The sequence below is a fragment of the Falco naumanni genome, chromosome 4, assembly GCF_017639655.2.
Source record: "Falco naumanni isolate bFalNau1 chromosome 4, bFalNau1.pat, whole genome shotgun sequence".
Classification (NCBI taxonomy): Eukaryota; Metazoa; Chordata; class Aves; order Falconiformes; family Falconidae; genus Falco; species Falco naumanni.
Window position 1 is genome coordinate 112,385,695 of NC_054057.1, and position 19,411 is coordinate 112,405,105.

At 40.8% G+C, this 19,411-nt stretch overlaps 1 protein-coding gene across 12 annotated transcripts in view; it reads right to left on the bottom strand.

Moving 5' to 3' along the window:
• Window positions 1-19,411, bottom strand: part of DOCK3 (dedicator of cytokinesis 3) — a 224,660-nt gene that overhangs the window by 27,854 nt on the left and 177,395 nt on the right. For 10 of the 12 annotated variants that reach the window (XM_040590724.1, XM_040590726.1, XM_040590719.1 and 7 more), the window contains 12 exons: window positions 19,114-19,189; window positions 18,128-18,228; window positions 17,789-17,847; window positions 15,499-15,647; window positions 12,870-12,955; window positions 10,943-10,969; window positions 10,722-10,817; window positions 8,956-9,016; window positions 8,391-8,484; window positions 7,538-7,686; window positions 2,550-2,636; window positions 507-611 (listed from right to left, as the gene is read on the bottom strand). In XM_040590724.1, coding sequence (XP_040446658.1) covers window positions 507-611; window positions 2,550-2,636; window positions 7,538-7,686; window positions 8,391-8,484; window positions 8,956-9,016; window positions 10,722-10,817; window positions 10,943-10,969; window positions 12,870-12,955; window positions 15,499-15,647; window positions 17,789-17,847; window positions 18,128-18,228; window positions 19,114-19,189 — 1,090 coding nt within the window. The remainder of the gene's footprint in view (window positions 1-506; window positions 612-2,549; window positions 2,637-7,537; window positions 7,687-8,390; window positions 8,485-8,955; window positions 9,017-10,721; window positions 10,818-10,942; window positions 10,970-12,869; window positions 12,956-15,498; window positions 15,648-17,788; window positions 17,848-18,127; window positions 18,229-19,113; window positions 19,190-19,411) is intronic. The other 2 variants (XM_040590720.1, XM_040590717.1) reach the window with 1 other exon arrangement.

A 19,411-nucleotide genomic window follows, 5' to 3' on the forward strand; every position in this document is an offset into this window, starting at 1 on the left:
AAATGGATTTCAGACCCAGCTGATGCTGTATACACCAGCAGACAGTAAGCTCAAAGTGAGGATGGGTCTGGAGAAGCTGCGAGGCTTTTGTTGAAGAGAGAGGCAATTTTCACTTGCAGATAGCGTAAGAGAGTCATCAGTCTGGTATTAGAATCCTGCTGTCATGTGAGACTTTTTAAAGCGTGATAATTTAAAGTGATGGAAATTATTTCAGTAATGACCCAGCACTGCTGCAATATAGCGTTTTGCTTAATATAGAGGCAGTTTGTGCTGCATCTGCAGATTGTCAAAAATACACATAGGCATGAGTCACATTTCTGATCTGTTCCTAAGAACATTCCCAATGGACCACATCCTTCAGTTCGGCCCAAAGCTGTTTCCACTTGTGCAGGCATAAAAAAATTAAGCTGAATGGCAGACATCATATCTCCACAACAAAAATACAAAGCCTTAACTGCTGCTCCGAGCCTGGTCACTTTGTCATATTTTGTATAACTCTGGCTTACCCGCAGGAAAAATGGGAATTTCCGACCATAAAAACCAACTCTGAAAAATTCAGGTTCTAAGCGCTGCTGTTCCATGATATTATCATAATACGTAGCTTCCATTTTCTGTGGAGAAAAAAGATAGCTGCTATCAAACAACCCTTAAAGCTGCACTTAAAACATTAGACTCTCAAGATACATTAAAATATCACGTTACTCTTTTGCCTCCACAGTTTTTTATGAAAAGACCAAAATTCTGTTGAAGATAAAAATTATTAATTAAACAGTCTACATGGTGGGACAGGCTACAGTATCATCATACTCATTTTACCTTTTTGGAAATTTTTCTGTTGTATCTCATTTTAAATTTTATTTTTTTTTGCATTGCAGAATTAATGGCAAAGCTGAGATTAAGATCTATGTTGCCTGTCTCACAGTGTCCTATTCTCTCCTACAACTCAAAATCTATACCACTGTCGGGAAAGTTACCAATTCAGTTGGTTTTGGTTTAATTGAGTTGAGGGGCATGAAAGAGGGTGAAACAAAATTAAATCTTCTAACAGCTCTGTGCACCAGTAGGTTTAACATTGAAGAAAAATGGGATTTGAAAAAAGTGAAAGGACTTTTCTCTAGTTCTAATTATTAGTTTGGTGGCACTGTGCTAGCGTTTACATCAGGAGTGGGATTTCAAGACCTCCTGCCAAACTGAATCTGAGTTGAAATGCTCACAGGAACTGCACTACAGCGAAAAGAGCTTTTTTATGAGAAGAATCAGTCTGACATCATTGCTTCCATTGCAGAGAACCCTGACAGCAGCTTTGACTTAAGTGTTGCATCAAGGTTTGGTTCTTGGTTTGCACAGATATTAACTCCTTCTCTGAACGGGAGAAGCTCTCAAAATCACTGCAGGAAGAGTAAAGGAATGCACTGAATAATGCGAGTGGCATAGAGGAAGATTCTTTAGAGTGGGGAGAAATCCAGGTGAGTTCAGGTCAACACAGTTCAGATTTAGGAAACCTGAACAGAAAACATCACACTCAGGTGAACAAAAGGATGAGTGACCTGGTTAAACTGATCAGCTGAGATGCTCTTCACCTGCCAGCCAATTAATCCAAGTAATAAAGAGCCAGTAAAATTAACTAATTTACTGATATTTTAGGAAAGAAAGTCTTGATGCATGACAGTAAGTTTATTTGCTTATCATTTATGATCACTTTACTGATACGGTATTGCCTGTACACCAGGATCAGTTTTTCACACTGCCCTATTTTAGATGTGTACAACACGCAGTGCACAACCCATGGCCACCCCTACTCTTCTCAGGGCCGCTTTGAAGAAAACAGGTTCTTCAGAAGTGCAGTGCATGAGACCTAGTTAGACCTGTATCTTCAGATCAGAATAAATTCGACTTTTAAAGAAAATTTAAACCACTGTGTATAAGAATACCTCCACATCGCATAAATAGTAAATTTGGATATACACATGCTACTCCAGGGGACAAAAGCAGCTGAGCTATTTTAACATTCATAAAGTTTTTAAATAACAACCAGAACTTCAACTTTCTGTGACTGAAGCATAATGCTGCAAACGTGCCCCGACTTCATCATGTGTTTGGTTTTACTGGAGGACCAGATTCTTGTAAGTTGGCAGGGGTGCCATAGTTTGCCTTCTCCATTCTTTCTCTCTTGTTCCTCTTACGTCAACTGAGGCATGAGCTGCCCTTGATAGTTTTGGAATTAAAATGAAGTATCAATATATATTGTTTAGGAAAGAAATAAAAAAAGATATTTTATGCAAAAATATATAAAAATCTGAACTGCAACAGCAATCCCAGCACCCGTGTGTGTGCTGTCTCAACATACTCATGGGATTTTCCTGCTAGCAGTTACTTCAGCGGACCTACAAAGTCATCAAAATGATTCAATGCAAAGGAGTCGCTATAAATGCAGGGAGCTGTATAGGGAATATGACTGGTTTTTTGAGTTCAGAATGTTCTGAGAGGAGAACAAAATTCCCTGGGGAATGACATGGGAGTCTGCAAGGAGAGGAACTGCTGCCACTTACCCGAATCCAGCTGAGGCTCTGATAATCATAGAGACTCTCATACTGTATGGCCAGTTCTCTGCACAGCGGGATGCCAAACTCCCAGCTCTGTGAAAGCAATGCAAATCACACTCACAGCAAACGGAATATTGTTGCCAACTCAGATGAGGGGAATATGGAAACTCAATTCTGGGAATTAATTTTCTATGAAATGTCAGGGATTAGATGTGAAAATGGAACGTGATGAAACAGTTTCCATTAAATATCAGATTAATTCCTTCTGCAAGATGGTAACGCAGGCGTATGTTCCACTGAAATTACACACACATGCTGCCCATTACTGACAGTTCACTCATGAGACTGGGAAAATAATTTGGAGAAAGATTAATACCGCTGACAATTTTTCTTCTTATTAGACACCCCTTCACCCCAGCCCCACACGTCCCTTGCTCTCTGCACCAGGACTCCCTGAAGCGAAGGGTTCAGGCCTGGCCCCCAGCTCAGCACTCCCCCCTGGGCTGCTCCCGAGAGCACCAAACCCGGGAAACACGCACGGCCAGGGACAAACACCCGCAGGACAGACCTGCCCCATCCCACTAACGGAACAGCTGTATTCAGAACTGAAAGCAAACCCCATCTGTTCCCCTGACAGTCGGCACACGATCATCTTCCCTAGCGGCCGTTCCCTCTCCCTCGGCAGCCAGGAAGGAGCAGGCCCAGCCCGTGCCCACCCGCCTGTGAGGAGGCTCCCCCTTCCCCCACCTGGCTTCTCTGGAGCGCTCATCTCACACCCCTGAACTGAAATCTCCTCTCCCATCACCTTCTACCTGCACAGACTGGACACCTTTGGGGGGAATGACTGTTCCGTACCACGCTCATAGAACACCAAGGTCTCAGCTGAACTTTGTTGGATTAACTTTTATGCATTACTGGGCTAACTTGCTGCTTGTTCTAACTGGGATGCTGTTGCAGTGAAAACAAAATTAATGTGTGAGTTAGACCCAAGTGAGTTACACCTCGAGTTTTAAGAATATTAATAGCAATATTGTAAACTATCGGTAATGGTAATCAACAGTAATTATGTAAAATATTAGCATTTATTACGGAAATAAATTTTTCTTGTTACATGTACCTTCACTTATAAAAGTGAATCTCTGCACTGTTTGATTTAGTGTATTAGGTACTTTACAATGCTTCCCTTGATGCACATACATTCGCAGTTTCTGTTCTTTCATCCTCAATAATAGCAAAGCTGTTTATCTCTGAATAGCAAACCCAGTAAGTGTAAGAACCTTTTCTATTAAAAGGGGTAGTTGTAAGAACTAAAAAGGCAAAAATAATGATCCTACATCTCTTTGGCTTCAGTAAATTACAAAAACTTACATAAGTACTTGCTAAGTAAAAGATTCTTTCAGAATCATTTTGGGTATTCTGACAGCATTAGTATTTTGGGATGATGGGAAGCCTGAGTTTTATTTAGGTAAATACAATACATACAATAGGAAATGGACTGGAAGACCAGTTACTTGACTATTCAGAATATTGCTTGGGTTTCTGTGATCTCAAATTACCAAGATTTTTGCTGTGGGTTGTCACCATGACATACAAACTGATACACTGCACTGAGATCAACATTAACCAGTTAAGTGTTTATATCTGCAAACACAAACACCATTGCTGTTTTTTATAGGTTTCAACATTCTTTACAGAGATCTTATACAGAGATTTTCAGTCCTTAGCTGATCTGTATTTACTTGGAAGAATGGAAAAGAAAACTCTCTTCTGAAATACCTGGCCAGCAATAAATAGATTTTGTCACAGAGTGTGAGCAGAATCTTGCTTCCAAATGGAATGCTGTGGCTAAAGCCTACATAGTTCTCTAATCTGTCTTCCAGACAGAATCAGAAAGCTTGCTGGCTGTCTTCCCTTGAGGTGATCCTAAAGATGTAACCTGTTCATGTTCCTTTTCTGATGTGAATTAAATTAACAACAGGTAACCACATCTCATTTCTCTTTATACCGGCTCTTCTACATGTACCCTGACGCTATTCCTTGTCATCCCAACTCAGGCTTTCTCTCTTTGTTTCAGTTAAGACTTCTACAGAGAAATCCCACTGTGCTAGCTAAATATTCTGTAGATACAATATGAGATAGAGAAGCGAGGAAACACAATATATAGGTAACTTCTTAGAAAGAAAAGAGTCTGCAGATATTTGAAAGGAAAAGAGAATGAATGAATACCCAAGTCACTGGGATCCTCAGTTTTAAAATCTGTGATGTTAATGAGTACCATCTTCACAGTGTAGAAATTTAGTATGTATTTCCATGTGCTATGCAAGTGTCACTTCCCCCTAAAGCACCCTTCTTCCACCTTCAAATTATTTCCTAATGTCTCCACTGTTAATTTCCCTTGTTACTGTTTTCTGGTTTGCCAACATCTGATGTTTGCACATTGTACATGTTATGTCCTTCACTTGAAAAGCACATTCACATGATATTTCTTGCATCTTTCTCCTGTTGCACCAGCAACTCTCAGTTGAGCACCACTGACTGCACACAAGGAGGCACAGAGACAATCAACACGAATGGCAGCCTTTATTTACTCACACCCCAGTGTGCAGATTTCTTTTGGAAATACGAGTCACATGGGGGTGCACAAGAGAAATTAGTTCAGATGTTGGGTATGGAGCATACGATCTAAAAATGAACTGCTTTCGAAGTAGCTTTGGGTCTCTCGCAGCACTTGGCTGGTGCTAAGGAGAACACACCGTGCTGCTGTGGTGGGAGCTGGTCAGAATTTTTAGCTAATAAAATCTAGCAGGGAACTCGACAGAAAAGGCTTTGTTAGTTTTCAAGCTGTTGCTGTCCAGAAGCATGATCAATTGGGTTCGAACTGTTCCATTCACGATCGTCTTCAACTAGAAAACCTCGCGTTTTAACAGACAAAATTGTAGTTGTGAGCTAAAAAAAAAATAATTTTCATTTAAAGTTATGCCCTTGCACACAGGGCCAACTGAGCCATAAACCATTTCAAAGCACAGCAGAAATCAGTAGGAAGGAGCACACAACCAGAAGGTGGCTGGAAGCGTTTGGGGACCCCGTGTTCCTCCCCAGCACGCGGCTGCTACTGACAACGCGGTTATGACGGGCGCTACTCAGCTCTGCACCCAGCGCCAGCCCCGCCGCGGGCCCCGCCACCGGTGCCACCACTCGTGCCCTCCGTTGGCACGCTGGTGTGTCAGACTCAAAAGGCAGTCTTGTGGCCACAGGTTTCCCCCATTCCTGTGCTGAAGTTTTCCCATTAAGCAGTGCAGAATCGTTACACCCTCTTCTGCCTGCTTTGGCCCCCTTTACATAGTGGAAGATGCCAGGAGCAGCATGAGAAACTTCACTCTAGAAACGTAACTGCAGGACACAGAGCAACAAATCCCACTCCAGGGCCTGAGGAGGGACCTTCTTAGGGTGGTCCAGAAAGAAAATACCTGACACAAGTTGAGGGAAGCGAGTTTCTTGCAGCCCCTGAGCTGTTCCCTGTTACAGAGCAACAGAAAGAGGGCTGGAAGGCGGCAGCAGGATTTGGCTTCTCAGCATCTTTCACTTCCATAGTTTGAGTGACATACACACTACTTAAGTGGATTATTTAGTCATTCAGCTACCATTTATAATAAAGGAGGATTAAAACACAAAGTCAAGTAACTCCAAAAACATCCAGCGGGGAAAAAACCTCAAGAGGTTAACACTCTATAATACGCTAGGAGTTTTACAGCAAAATTACATCTGTCAAGTTTTTACTCCCTTTCAGTGCATATATGGATTGCCTGTTTTTGTCAAAAATCCAGGCTCACTTGTTTTACACAGTCTCTGTATCATCTTTGCCTAGTCACGACAGTACAGTACAGCAATATTTGCATGTCAGTAATTCATTTTTTTTAAGTGCAGTCTGAAAAACCCTGAACATTTCTGAAACTAAAGAGAACCATATAGAGTATTATTACAAAAGAACAGTTCTATTCTCCCCCTCCCCCAGTTCTCCTTCATCACTTCCTCCTATATAGGCCACTTCTTCCTACATGCAGGAATCTGCCTTCCTTTTGCAGGTTCTGTAAAGAATGTCTCTGCCATATGCAACTCTCTATTATCCGGGCTAGGAAAGAATTATCTGGAATGGCAAGCCCGTATGAATCAAACTGCATTTGCATTTAATGCCACTGTCACTGCTATCACAGGCAAAACCAACCCCGAGGCACACATACAGATGCCATCTTCCAATAATATAAGCTGTAGGAATTCTTCTAAAGAAGGGAAAAATTTGAAAATATTCTGACAGATGATACCACTTTTAAGGTTCACCACTGAAATGTTCCCAAAACACCACGACACAAGGGACTATAACACCTACATCTGCAGTAATTTTTTAAAAAATATTTATTGTATGAAAAACATACCGAATATCTGAAATTGAAATGTACTGATTTTCTTCTTCTGCAACGGATGAAATGGCATTGTAATTGAAAGGCACTTTAAAATAACAGTGACACTGAAGAGACTTAAATCTTTTTTAATAAAAGGACTCCTACAGTGCATTGCCTGCCGTTTACTTCTATAGGTTAGAAACAAAACAAGTCCTAATGTGACTCACAACACAGCAATTTCCACAGATTAACTACAAAATGCAGTCCTGCCCCCTCAAAGCTAAGGAACTGGCATTCATAGACCTTTCTGCTGTAGCAGGTGGTCCAAAGTTTGGTTTAAAGGTATAAAAATGTTTTGGTGTTTTTCCTGTTGGCCTGCTTAAACTAGTTCCAAACGTTTGGCGTAATGAAATACCCATATCCAGTGGCTCATCTGGTTTTTTTTGTCCAGAGAGCCAAGAAGCAATTTGCCAAGCTATAAAACCTTGTGATACAAATTTACTTCCAGACTACTGAACAGAGATGATAGGCTTGCAAGCCCTATGTAAGTCAGGAAAAGGGAAGGAAGCTGCTGGAAGAGAGAAGAAGTTGGCATACCTTCCCTTTGTTGAAGTAATGGATAATCTTACGGCACAGACCTTCCTTACGTTGCCACTCTGACTGAGATGGGTAATGCAGGAACTCTCTCAGAGGTCTGTCCTCCCACTGAAGCAACTCACAGTACAAAAGCAAAGTAAATGCAGCCTCTGTTGGAAATGCAGTTATTGAACACTGAATCAATCACAACAAATAAAGACAAGCAACGGGTTGAAAGGTCACTAGAGCTGCTTCTTAAACAGCCTGGCATTCCTGATTTACAAGTTGAGAAAACATTCTGAAGTCTTAGATGAACATTACATTATTCTATTACTTAAAATAGCAGCACAAAGCTGTTTCCTATTAACCTAATTTTTAGGTACAAATCTGCCAAGTTTCTTGTTGCTAGCTACTTGATTTGAAAGCACAGTCATATATCAGATACTCAGGTATGTAACTAGATTCGGGGGGCCTGCAGCTGTGAACAGAGCTTGGACAACACAGTTAAGTCTACACACTTTCTAAGTGCTCCCTAAATACTACAGTGCAAGGAAGTATGGCAAATTGTAATCTAACAGTGGTTTTGTGGTATTAATCTTCCTCTACATTTGATTCCACTGCTGTGATTCTTTTGATCAGTCTTCCTCACAGGACACTTAAATGTAGAATCTGGAGTGTAATGGAGTAGTTGTATGGGTGTGTGGGCACGGACGTACATTATTTGACTTGAGGGAATGAGCTGGACTCCAGCTTCTTATCTTCCCAACTGCCCTAACCGACTCTTTTTCCAAAAGGATACATCAGATGTTTGAGTGTAACACTGGGAGAGTCAAAAACTTTCACCAGGATTTCAAGCATATGGTGTCTTACTAACCTGTATAGTTTTCAGCCTGCAAGTGCATGTCACACAGCTTGTGGATGTAGCGGATGTACATCTCTTCCTTGTTGATTTCAGATTTATAGAAATTCTGTGAAAGAAAGAGCGAGTCATTATTCTCACTGAGACTCTTTTGTCATTCAAGATAATCAGCAGCATCTGTGTGTGTATAAGGTTATTGAAAACAAAATACGTCATTAGCCTAAAAGAAAAGTAATACATTCACACTGGTTTAACTCACTAATTTTATTGCTTCACAGCCCCCACCCCACCCCCCTGAATGAAGGCAGTCAAAAGCTGAAGGAAAAGGCGAGCGAGGCTGTCGAGCCTCTGGCACCGGGGCTCCCGGAGCTCAGCTGTACGGCCCGAGGGACCTGGCCTACCCGCCCGCCTGAGGCAGGGCTGGGCTAGAGACCCCCAGGGGATCCTCACAGCCCCTGCTCTGTTCCGCCACCCCAGTGCTGGGGTTCTGAAGCCACCCTTGCCTGACACAGATTCCCATCCCAACCCAATTTTGACGACACGGCACAGCACCACAAAGAGATAAAGGAAACGGCTTTACCATGAGGTTAACAGTGCAGCCAATTTTCTTGTTTTCTGTTTCATCTCCTTTCATACAGTCCCTAAGAAAGCAGAGCAATGTTGAAACATACATCTGCAAAAGAAGTCCTTTTAAAATAAATTTGAAGCTATCTTATCCTCCAGAGAGTTTTCTTGGATCACAAAGAACAGTTAATCATATCCTTTATTTTATAAAAGTTACTCCAAGATAAATTCCCATATTATGGCTTAAATGAGTGTCCCCTTACATGCTTGATCTAAGAAGCACCTGATATGACTGCTATTTAATTTCTTACAAGAATCTGAATAAAAATCAGATAATAGTGGCCAAAAATTATCTGAATGAGATCTACTATAAAGGTGAAAAACTATTTTTTTATCCCGGCGTAATGTCTAGTGGTTACCTAGTCAACGGATTAGCTTCCTTTCAGCATGCTGAAAGATATGCCACTAGTAATATGGACTAGTTCACTATTTTTCTCATAAGAAAGTTAAATCCAAAATTTATCTTTAGTTTCTGGAACATTCTAGAGGGTCTATTAGAAATTTAGAGGAATTTAGAGGAATAAATTAGAATATATTAGAAATTACTGATTTTTACTTTGAAAGTCACATTCATTTGTGAAAAAGAGGAAAAAACTAAAGCAGTGACACAGCAAACTGTCTTGGGAACTACTCTGTCAGCTGGACTCCAGAAGATGCCCGTGTATTTCCAAATACTGATGCAGTTCCCTGTTCTCTCCTGGGAATGAAAAAATCTGCTGTGTATTAAAAATCAATTAAAAACTGGCATCTGTTCCTTACTTAAGCATGAATATGTATATCTGTGTATCAAAGCTGCATTGATAGCAGATTTCATTTAAAAAAGGAAGTTCCCTTTAGATGTGTCTCAGATACCTGGTCTAGCATAGGAGTGGTACAGCAGCTGTTGTCAGGAAACAAACAGCAGATTGGATCAAACTGGTAAAGGGTAACAAAAAGAGCAAACTGAAGAGCACAGAAAAGGATTTGGGATTGCAGAATACCCAGCCGGGTTACAGGGTTTCACCTATAATGAGCAGCAGCAGAAGAAACAATTGCTTGAACTCCTGTCAGTAGGCTAAAGATAGAAATATTTGGGGCAGTTCTATATAGTTTCAAACTGTCTATCATTCCATAAAAACAACTCTGTGTGTGAGTGTATAAAGTTAAAATATTTTTTTGTAACTCAATCAAAATTCAGCTGTATTAACACAATAGTCCTGCAAACTTCAGTCTAAAACTAAACAAAGGATGCCTAATTTATAGTGGAGTCTTGCACACATGAGTCACCAGCTGACATGCCAGACTTTCCTCAGATGGAAAGTTTTCCAGCCCTGCGTGTCTCGATGAGGCATTCAGCACATCTTGGCTCAGCAAGGCATTTGAGATCATTCCTGCATTTAGCATCTATTTCGCTGAACTAGATGAGACCATGCCAGTAATAGAAGGAATTAATCATTTAGCAACCTGAATAAACCTGAGTACAGAACTACGAACTAAAAAATGTCTTCACCTTTGCTGTTACCAGGAACGAGCATACAGGAATGAGAACTGGGGCTCTAGAGATGAGGAATTCAGATTTTTGCTCAGAACCCAGCAGCAGTGAGATAGGCTTACTTAATACTTGCTGTCAGAGGCCCATGCAGCTTGATAAACAACAAAAATAATCCCTGTAGAAAAGAAACCCGGTACTACCTCTTTACAATCTTCTTATACTTAGAATATATTGCTGTTGTTGGTAGATACCTGTAGTCAAGCAGCCGCTCCATGAGACGCGTAACTGATGTAACAAAAGAGATTCCAGTCTCCCGCCACGTTTCCTGCTCGATCTTCTCCAGCAAACTGTTGGGAGATGGGAAGACAGCGGGTGAGGATTCTAGGGAAGTGGTGTAGTGCAAGCAGGCAGCTGTGGACAACTCGGTTTCTCCCTCACGAAACTGATTCATAGAATGACTGACTGATCTTACCTGGGATAAGGCCCAAAGAGCTGGGTTCTACTCCAGGCAGCATGAAGCAAAGACAAGGAAATTACAGCATTGACAGGAGAAGGACAAATACTGTCACATTGCCATTTAAAATACGTGTCCCTGCTGTGGCAGTGCTGTTGGAACTAGCTGATCTTTAAGGTCCCTTCCAACGCAAAGCAGCCTACGGCTCCATAAGAGGAGCAATGCTCATGATTCCCACGCTATTCCCTGTAGCTCCGATACTGCTAACCGCAGTCAGCAGTTGGGAGTCTAAACCTGCTGCAAGTATCTCCTCTTTGCTCATCCCTATATACATTTTCATCTCTAATCAGCAATCAACTAACCAACCTTGAATCACAATTAATTTAAAGTGTAAATAAATATAGGCAATTTGTTCCTGCTCAGCAGGCTAGACAATACAGCAAGCACCTCACTGAGACAGCTGGGAAGGCTGAGAGAAGGCTAGAGTGAAAACACTGAAAATCGTATTTCAAAAGTAAAAAAAGAGCGTATTTACATGATAGTTTCCTGAAACTGGATTTCCACTCAAACAACTTGCCACTTCTGCACTGGTATGAAGAAGGAAATCCTGCTGGGTGTTATACATGTCCTCAGAAGAGGCAAACTCTTCTGTACGGGAATGATTTCCAGCTGCGGGAGCCAGTTTACATTTCAGCGGTATAGCTGAGACAGCAGAATTCAGGGTCAACTGTTTATTTCACAGAGCATTTATTAACTCCGTGGAATTGTTTCCTCAAAGTTCACATTGTTCTCAGAAAAGTCAGTAGCGAATATAAACTAAAAGGCAGCTGGACTTCCAGGCTGCGTTTCTTTGTAATACATTCAGTCACTATCATCTAAAAATAAGTAACAAGCTACAGTCTATTAATTCTTAACATTTCGGGTAACAAACGCCTTCAGCTGGAGCAAAGGGAATGCACAATATTCCTCTTGCCAGGTGAATTAAAAAAATAAATAAATTCTTTCCTTTATCCCTAAAAGACTTAGCCGCACACATAACAAACCAGGCTTCCCAAGGCTGAAGGTACACAAACACATTCGCATGCTTCCCAGCTTCCCAAGATAAGCATGCGGGATGGGCAGGCTTATCTTTCCTGAAAACAAACGAGTGTGCCATTTTGAATTCAGAAATACAAGTGTTTGTTCTCGTGAAACAAAGGTTTATGCCTCAAACTGCCAGCATGCTGTTGGGGGCTACAGAAAATCGTCTGGAATATACGGCTAACATTCTGCTAATGATCTCTGTGGCTCCCTGGAATACTAAAAGACGTAGGGTTTGCTGCTATGACTCCCAGAGTTCAAAATAAGTCCTTCTGAAATAAACCAGGAACACTGGAAATGAAATTTGTAGACAGGTCAGTAATCAAAGATAGCTAAGTGGAAAGTCAGATGTGAAGTCTTTATCCTTATGAGTGCAGATTTTTGGTGAAAAAGGGAGTGGAAATACAGTATCATGATGGACTCTGGAGAAAGCAACTTGCAAGTGTTGAGCCAACCAAAACACGATCTTCAAAAACAGCAAGAAGCAAAGGACAATGCTGATGAAAATCTTTTTTGCCCTACCAAGGCCTGCCTGGCTGGACAGCAGCACCCGGCTGCCCCGCGCAGCCCTACGGCCGTCACTGCTCTTACTGCTGTGCGAAAAGGCAGGCGCCAGCTGCTCCGGCACATCGGGTTTTGACAGGAGGGTGATACCCACTTACCTGTGCAGCCACACATTAGATTTCACAGAAAGAAGACAAAGAAGGACTCAGCTTTTTATATTCTTTCCAGAATGAGAGGGACATATTTCTGTTTCACCGAGCTGTGTCACGAAAACCTGCCCGAACCCCTTGGCCGCTGCCTCGGCGGCCGGGCCCGGTAGCCTGGCTCCGCAGCGGCCGCGCGGCCCGACGCGGGGGCTTACAGCAGGCTGAAGAGCTCCCTGTAGTTCTCATCACCCTTCCCTTCGGACACCAGGCTGTCCAGCTTATCGATCAACTCGGCTTCCACCTGGATGAAGAATTTGGTTACAGATTAGCTGTTCAGGTAGAAGACTGGAGTTCCAAACACCAGGAAGACCAAGAGTATTTCATTTCTCGTGCCCTGGGGCTGCCCACTGCTACGTGTGAGTGATCTCTGTGGCTCAGCCAAGGGGCCCACCTTTCTCATTCTGCGGTGAAATAGGAGGACTACAACTAAATTATCATTTTGGTTATCAGGGTCTAAATGAATCCTGGAGAGGTTACACTTTCTTTACAGGAATTTCTGAAGTTTATTGTCTTATTAAATAATCATTCAGAGACACTTTTTGTGTACTGGTATCTCAGATAAATGATACCCTGTACTGTAACAGAACATCTGCACAGAGAAACTAATTCATGGCATGATTGCCACTGGTCTCCTGTGATGGTTCTGCTGGTAGGTAACTGATTTCCACTCATCCAGGCATCATTACATTGGAAGATTATTTGTTTATTAAACCCAGCTTTGTCCAGCCTCTATGTGATGCATTTTCTTTTCACAACAGTATCATCACATTTCTTTTTCCTTACAAAGGTTTTGAATCTGTATTCATTTCCCTCCAGGTCTTAATATATCATATAACAAAGTTTGATGTCAGGTATTCCCATAACACTGATTCAAGCGTAGAAATCAATGTATCTACCATTAAACAAAATTTCATGTAGTCTTGGAAATCTTGTAGGAAACATACTTTCAGTACTAATGAAGACAGAGGTTTCTATAGGTTGAAACTGTTAGTAGAGATATGGCCTGTTTTTATTTAAAGACAAACACAGTTTGAGTTTCTCTCTCTTTTTCAGCTGCAAAGGAAGTCAAGATGAGAAGGATAAGCAAATCACCCAGTGGCACACAGAAGGAGCTGGTGCTCTCCTTGCTGAAATCATAAAAGTGAGACCTGATTTACCATGAATCAGACTGCATTGTTACACAGTATCACTGGAAAAATAACCTTGTTAAAACATGAGCTACTGAAGAAAATGAAAAAGTAGGGCTTGAAAATGAGTTTCCAGGATTTTTATGTTTTCTGACAACCAATTTAGTATTCAAATAGTAAAGAGAAACAAAAAATTAAAAACCGGTACCCCGTCTTTGCTTGTGATGTACAGTGACTTGACAGAAATCAGCAATGCGCCTGCCCAGCCACCTGCCGCTACAGTGGCGACAAATAACTTCCTGGTTCCAGCAGCTAATGTTAGTAAGGTTTAGTACATCTTGTCCTATTTAACTATTTATTTCATTCTCACTAATACAGATGATTATTCTGTCTTTTTAATCTTAGAAAGTTACAATATATGCTTCATAAAGCAGTGTGGAAATTTGCTCCACCGGTAATTTAAGAAATATTCTTGGAGCTCTAGTTTAGAATACATTAGTGATTATAAAAATTCAGTGAAGACTATGAAGAGTTCATCTTGATACAGAAAGTATAAACAGGTCCAGAAACTTGAAGATGACTGTAGGTACCTATAACTGCAAATGCCAGAGCAGGGACTGTTCTGTTGTTATGCTAAAACAAGCAAAAAGAGGATATGATCAGATGCTACTGTAATAATAATGGTAATTGCAGTAATAATCGAGGGAGTTAAGAGGAACAAAACCATCAGTGCCTGGTAATACTTTTCCACACAGCCTTTAATAGGTCAAGTTATGGAACACGTCTGTTATTCTCCCGGAACAACAGATTAGAGCTGGCATTTTAATGAGTGGGTGGACAACAAATACTCACATGAATTATGATAATTTAAATAAAAGGATTTACTACTTCAGCACACTTATCTGCAGACACTTGCCCCCAGTATTGCCCCAAACACAATGACAATGAGGCATTGTCATCTGAGGAACTAGTCCAAACTGATCCTTCATTGTTAATATTTTGCAGTTCAGGGATCTGTTTTGCCATGGAAGATTTAAGCAATTCCCTGACCATGACTGGACAACAAAATGATGATGGCTCCTCTCCTTGCTTTGCAATCAGAGCTCAGAGAATTGTTGTTGGGCATAACCGTTCCAGGAGAGCTGCCAGGATTTCTTAAACAATATACAATCACAAAGTCTATTTCAAAACACGGTATAATTATTTAATTATACCATACCATTTTCTAGCTGGAAATTGAAGACAAAAAAGCAAAACCCACTGTTTTCACAAATACTGGTGAAATCCTTACATCTCCGTTTTTGGTTCTCGGTCTGACCTATTTAACGGTTGACTAATAATCCAAGTGAAACCAATGGGAGCAGTGGGAGCCCAGCATTTACAAAATTATTTTGTCTTCCTCATCTCTGGTGTGATGAGCACATCACTCCTCTGTATCCACGGGAAATGCAGCTTGCTGTGAAGCACACTGTTTAAATAAACTTGGGTCTTTTAATAGTTTTGTAAATTATGCTTCAATTTTTCTATTTTTATGTGTTTACATGACAACATCTTCACAATCAGAAACAGATCAACAGATACAGACTCCTTGCTTCAGCTGTTCATTGCGGGTAAAGCAAGAAAAAGAAACCTGGAAATGCCTGGGAAGTGACTTCACCTGTTTGAAGTTGCCATTCTTTCTCTGCTCCCAGTCCATCATGTCATGGAAGATAGGGATCATGATATTCCGGACTTCTGGTTGTGGAACAAGTGTAACACCAAGAAAGGGGCCAATCATTCCCGGAATAAAGTGAATCTTATGCTCGCCTGTACAACACAGAGCAACTGTGATTAAATAAAAGCCTTTGTTATCTGTCACTGAGAAAACAGGGAACCCCTGCAGTAATGACATATACAAAGTAGTAGGCATGAGCATTAGGAAAGCAAACACGTTGTTTTCCTGAAAGGACTGGGAAAAAAAATATTTGCTTTACACGGTTCCTTGTGAAGTCTCTAAAAGCATTTTAAATTTCACTGTAAAAGCCTTCAGCAAAAATTGTCAGTGCATTTTACTTGCAAAGGAACTCAAACTGTCAAAAATAACCAAACTAAAACATACTAACTAGGCAGAAAAGAGGCCACAGATACTTCCAATTTATGAAGAAAAAGATTTTGAATGGGCTGCTGAGAACAGTGGCATTTGATAGAATAAATTAGATTTCAAAGAACTACAGAGTTCTTCATTCTCAGTGCTCTGGAAGTCTCAATTTCGTAACCGACCTTGACTCAGGACCAAACTGCATTGCTTCTCAGCAGCAAACCCCATGGTGTTCTGCTAACACTCTCTTCCGTGGCATGCTCACTGTGAGTCGCAGAGAATAAATCAAAATAGCCGTATTTGGAACAACATTCAGTGATATGTATCTGTATCTACATAGGTAAAACAGGCTTCTCACTTTTCATCTGAATTTGTCTAGCATCATTTTCTGGCCATTTGATCTCTGTTACATTGGAGAGCCTCCTATTCTCCACACAGATGCTTAGAAACTGTAATCAAATCTGGTCTGGCAGTAGTACCATCCCTCTTCCTTGACTCAGGTTTCTTCCATATTTTCTCAAATATTATGGTATCTTTTTTACTCATGACACTTTACAGGTAGCTCCCATGCTGCTGATTGTCAGCAAGATACATTGTAGTCTTTGTTTTCTTGAATAGCACTCCTACCTATATCCCTACAAACTAAATGTTTGGGGTTTTGTATCTATTGCTTGCAGCCACATTATCAAGTTATCCAAACTGATCTGTGTCATTCCTTCACGCTCTTAATGATTCGCCTGTTCTAAGGTAAATTGTATTATTTGTGAACTCTATCAGCAAACATTTTCATATTTTCCTCTGGACTACTACATGCTTCCTTTGTCCGCAAACATTTCCATAGGTGTCCATCTCTGGTCCTGGCTGGAGGCAGGACAGTGGCCCAGCTGGACTTGCTCTCGTGCAGTACAGATGTTATTTGGCTTTTCTATGAATAAAATCCTGAATTACCTAAGCCCAAGACTGCTGCAGCACACTTTTGAAAGCACAAGTCCTAGATGAAAAATCACCATTTACCTTTTGAGACCTGTGCCGAGACGTGTTGTTCCCCATTTTGTAACGTGCTTAATTTTTTAATCAAAATATACAATAAAAGGTCAATTGATTGCAGAAGTTGCAATTTTATCACAAACATTGTGTTACTGTGGACAGGGCTTTTGTGGGTTTTGGTTTTCTGATTATTTTTTTTTCTTTTTAAGGCAGTAATGTAGAATTTGGAACGCATACCAGATACCTGAAGCCCCAAAAGAAGAAGCTTTACTGTATGCCACTTCTGGTCTTTATTATCAAACACATATAGCTATGGTTTAGTGGGGCACTTGGTAGTGTTAGGTTTACAGTTGGATTTGATGATCTTAAGTGTCTTCTCCAACCTAAACGATTCTATAATTCTGTAGTTATGAATCATGACAACTTTGAATTTTGAATCATCCACACAATTATAATGTCAGTTATAGCTGTGAAGATTTATATTTCTGCTTTACAGCCACGGATCAGACAGAAGTCAGAGAGTAACAGTATATCTCCATATAAACCTGACTGCAGCACAGTTGAATGGATTAGATAAAGCTGATTTTGTATTTGCAAATACATAAGACCCGTCACTGATGCGTCAAAACAACCCAAACCTGCCACCGTCATGTTTGCGAAGAAAGCATTCCAATTCACAGGAATGTATTATTTCAAATAAAAAAATTATGATGGGACATAAAAGAAAAAGCGGTTTTGGTGGAAGAAAAGTGCTTTCTGGTTTTACAACTCTTAAAGAGAAACTAAGTATTCTCTGACCTCACAAAAAGTAAAAATATAAAAAAATCGAACAGGAACGTGGGCTTACTTTAGCTTTGTTAGGACAGAGAGGGAAGAGACATACCCAGGTTCTGCCACATGCTGAAGAGCTCATACGCCATCATGACTCTCATATCACCGTATCTGAAAGAGAGGAGGCAGAGAGCTGCCTAGTGGAACAAAAACTGGCAAGGCACTGATGTTAAGAAAAAAAAATAAATCAAATTCACATTTAAGTCAATGTAAGAATATCAAACAACTCGACTAATCACTGAACGCTGTATTAGGACATCTACTTATTTATTTCGCAAGCATTTCCACATCCTAAGTTCCGTAAGAAATCACAGTGACTTGTGGTAGAAAAATAAGTCTCATTTTCTGAGGTGGCAGAAAAGGCTGGGAACCCAACAAAATGTGCTCTTACTTATCCAGAATCTTCTTCCTCTTAGCTGGTGTGGCGTTTTCCAGTTGGAGACTTGGCTGGTTTATAAACAAAACTGCCAGGCTGAAGTAAGAGTTCCACACCTGCGACACAGGAAGGAAGCTTTCATCACTGCACTCCATGAAGGAAGTTTCAAACAAGGCTAGGAAGACATATGTTCCTTTCTTTAATCAAGACGTAACCTAATCGACACGTATCTGAACTACTGAGACAGTAAACTCTTAAGGATACCAATGGATTACTCAAAACCTGGTAGGAACTAAAACCCCCAGGAAGGTAACGTCCCCAGGCTTTCCTCAGGGCCAGAGATCGACAATGAATAAACTTGGTGACTTCAGCAAAGTTGTAAATTGTTTTTTGTGTAGGCTAAACAGATTTTATCCCCCAAAGATCCCCACAGAACACCCTATATCATGAATGAGAGCCACATAATTTCGTCTGTTTTCCCAAAGAAATGAGGCTTTTGCCATCATGCTCTGTGTGCGTGCGCCCCGGTACGTCTGGCAGCTTTTCCTTAGCGACAGTGAACCTGTTGCCCATTTTCAAATATATCAGACACAGGGAAAACACTGCGATACTGGGTTCCTCCCAGTTTTAAGTCAATGGCCAGAAAGAGGCTTCTGGGAGAGGAGGATCACAAACGCCCCTACTTCAGGAAAAGTTGTCTGAGTTTACATTTTATTAGCCACGAATCTGTCAGACAGCATGCTTCATTAGCCCCACTGCTGACAGAGACACTAGTTTCCTTTATGAGGGACTCAATTTTCTTGATTTGATCTCACAGTGTATCTGTTCTGCTTCCCCTCAATTCCACAGCAGATTCAAATTCCTGTCTTCTATCAGCTAGGTCATCTTCCTCACAGGCACTCAAATAAATGCTGCAAACAGAATCAGCTAATGCAGAGAACAGCCCTCACTCCTTTGTGGCTGCTAGTTTAAGAAGATGTCATATTTTCCGAGTATCTTACTTTAAAATCAAAGTCCGTCTCTGTGAAATTCTTATGCAGCGCAGAAGACAGGTACTGAACGGTTGTAACTATGATACTGCAGTCAAAAACAAACAAAAAAAGAAAACAAAAAAAGCATGTTTGAATCCAGAGTATAACACAGTACAGTGGTTTGTGGTACCGATTTTACGGTATGTACAGAGTCAGGCAATCTTCACGTAATCACTGCTAGAGTCACACAGAAATCGCCTATTTATCTGTGTCATAATAAACAATCTGTACGAAGTGATACAAGATTAAGAATTTTCATCGTTCCTGT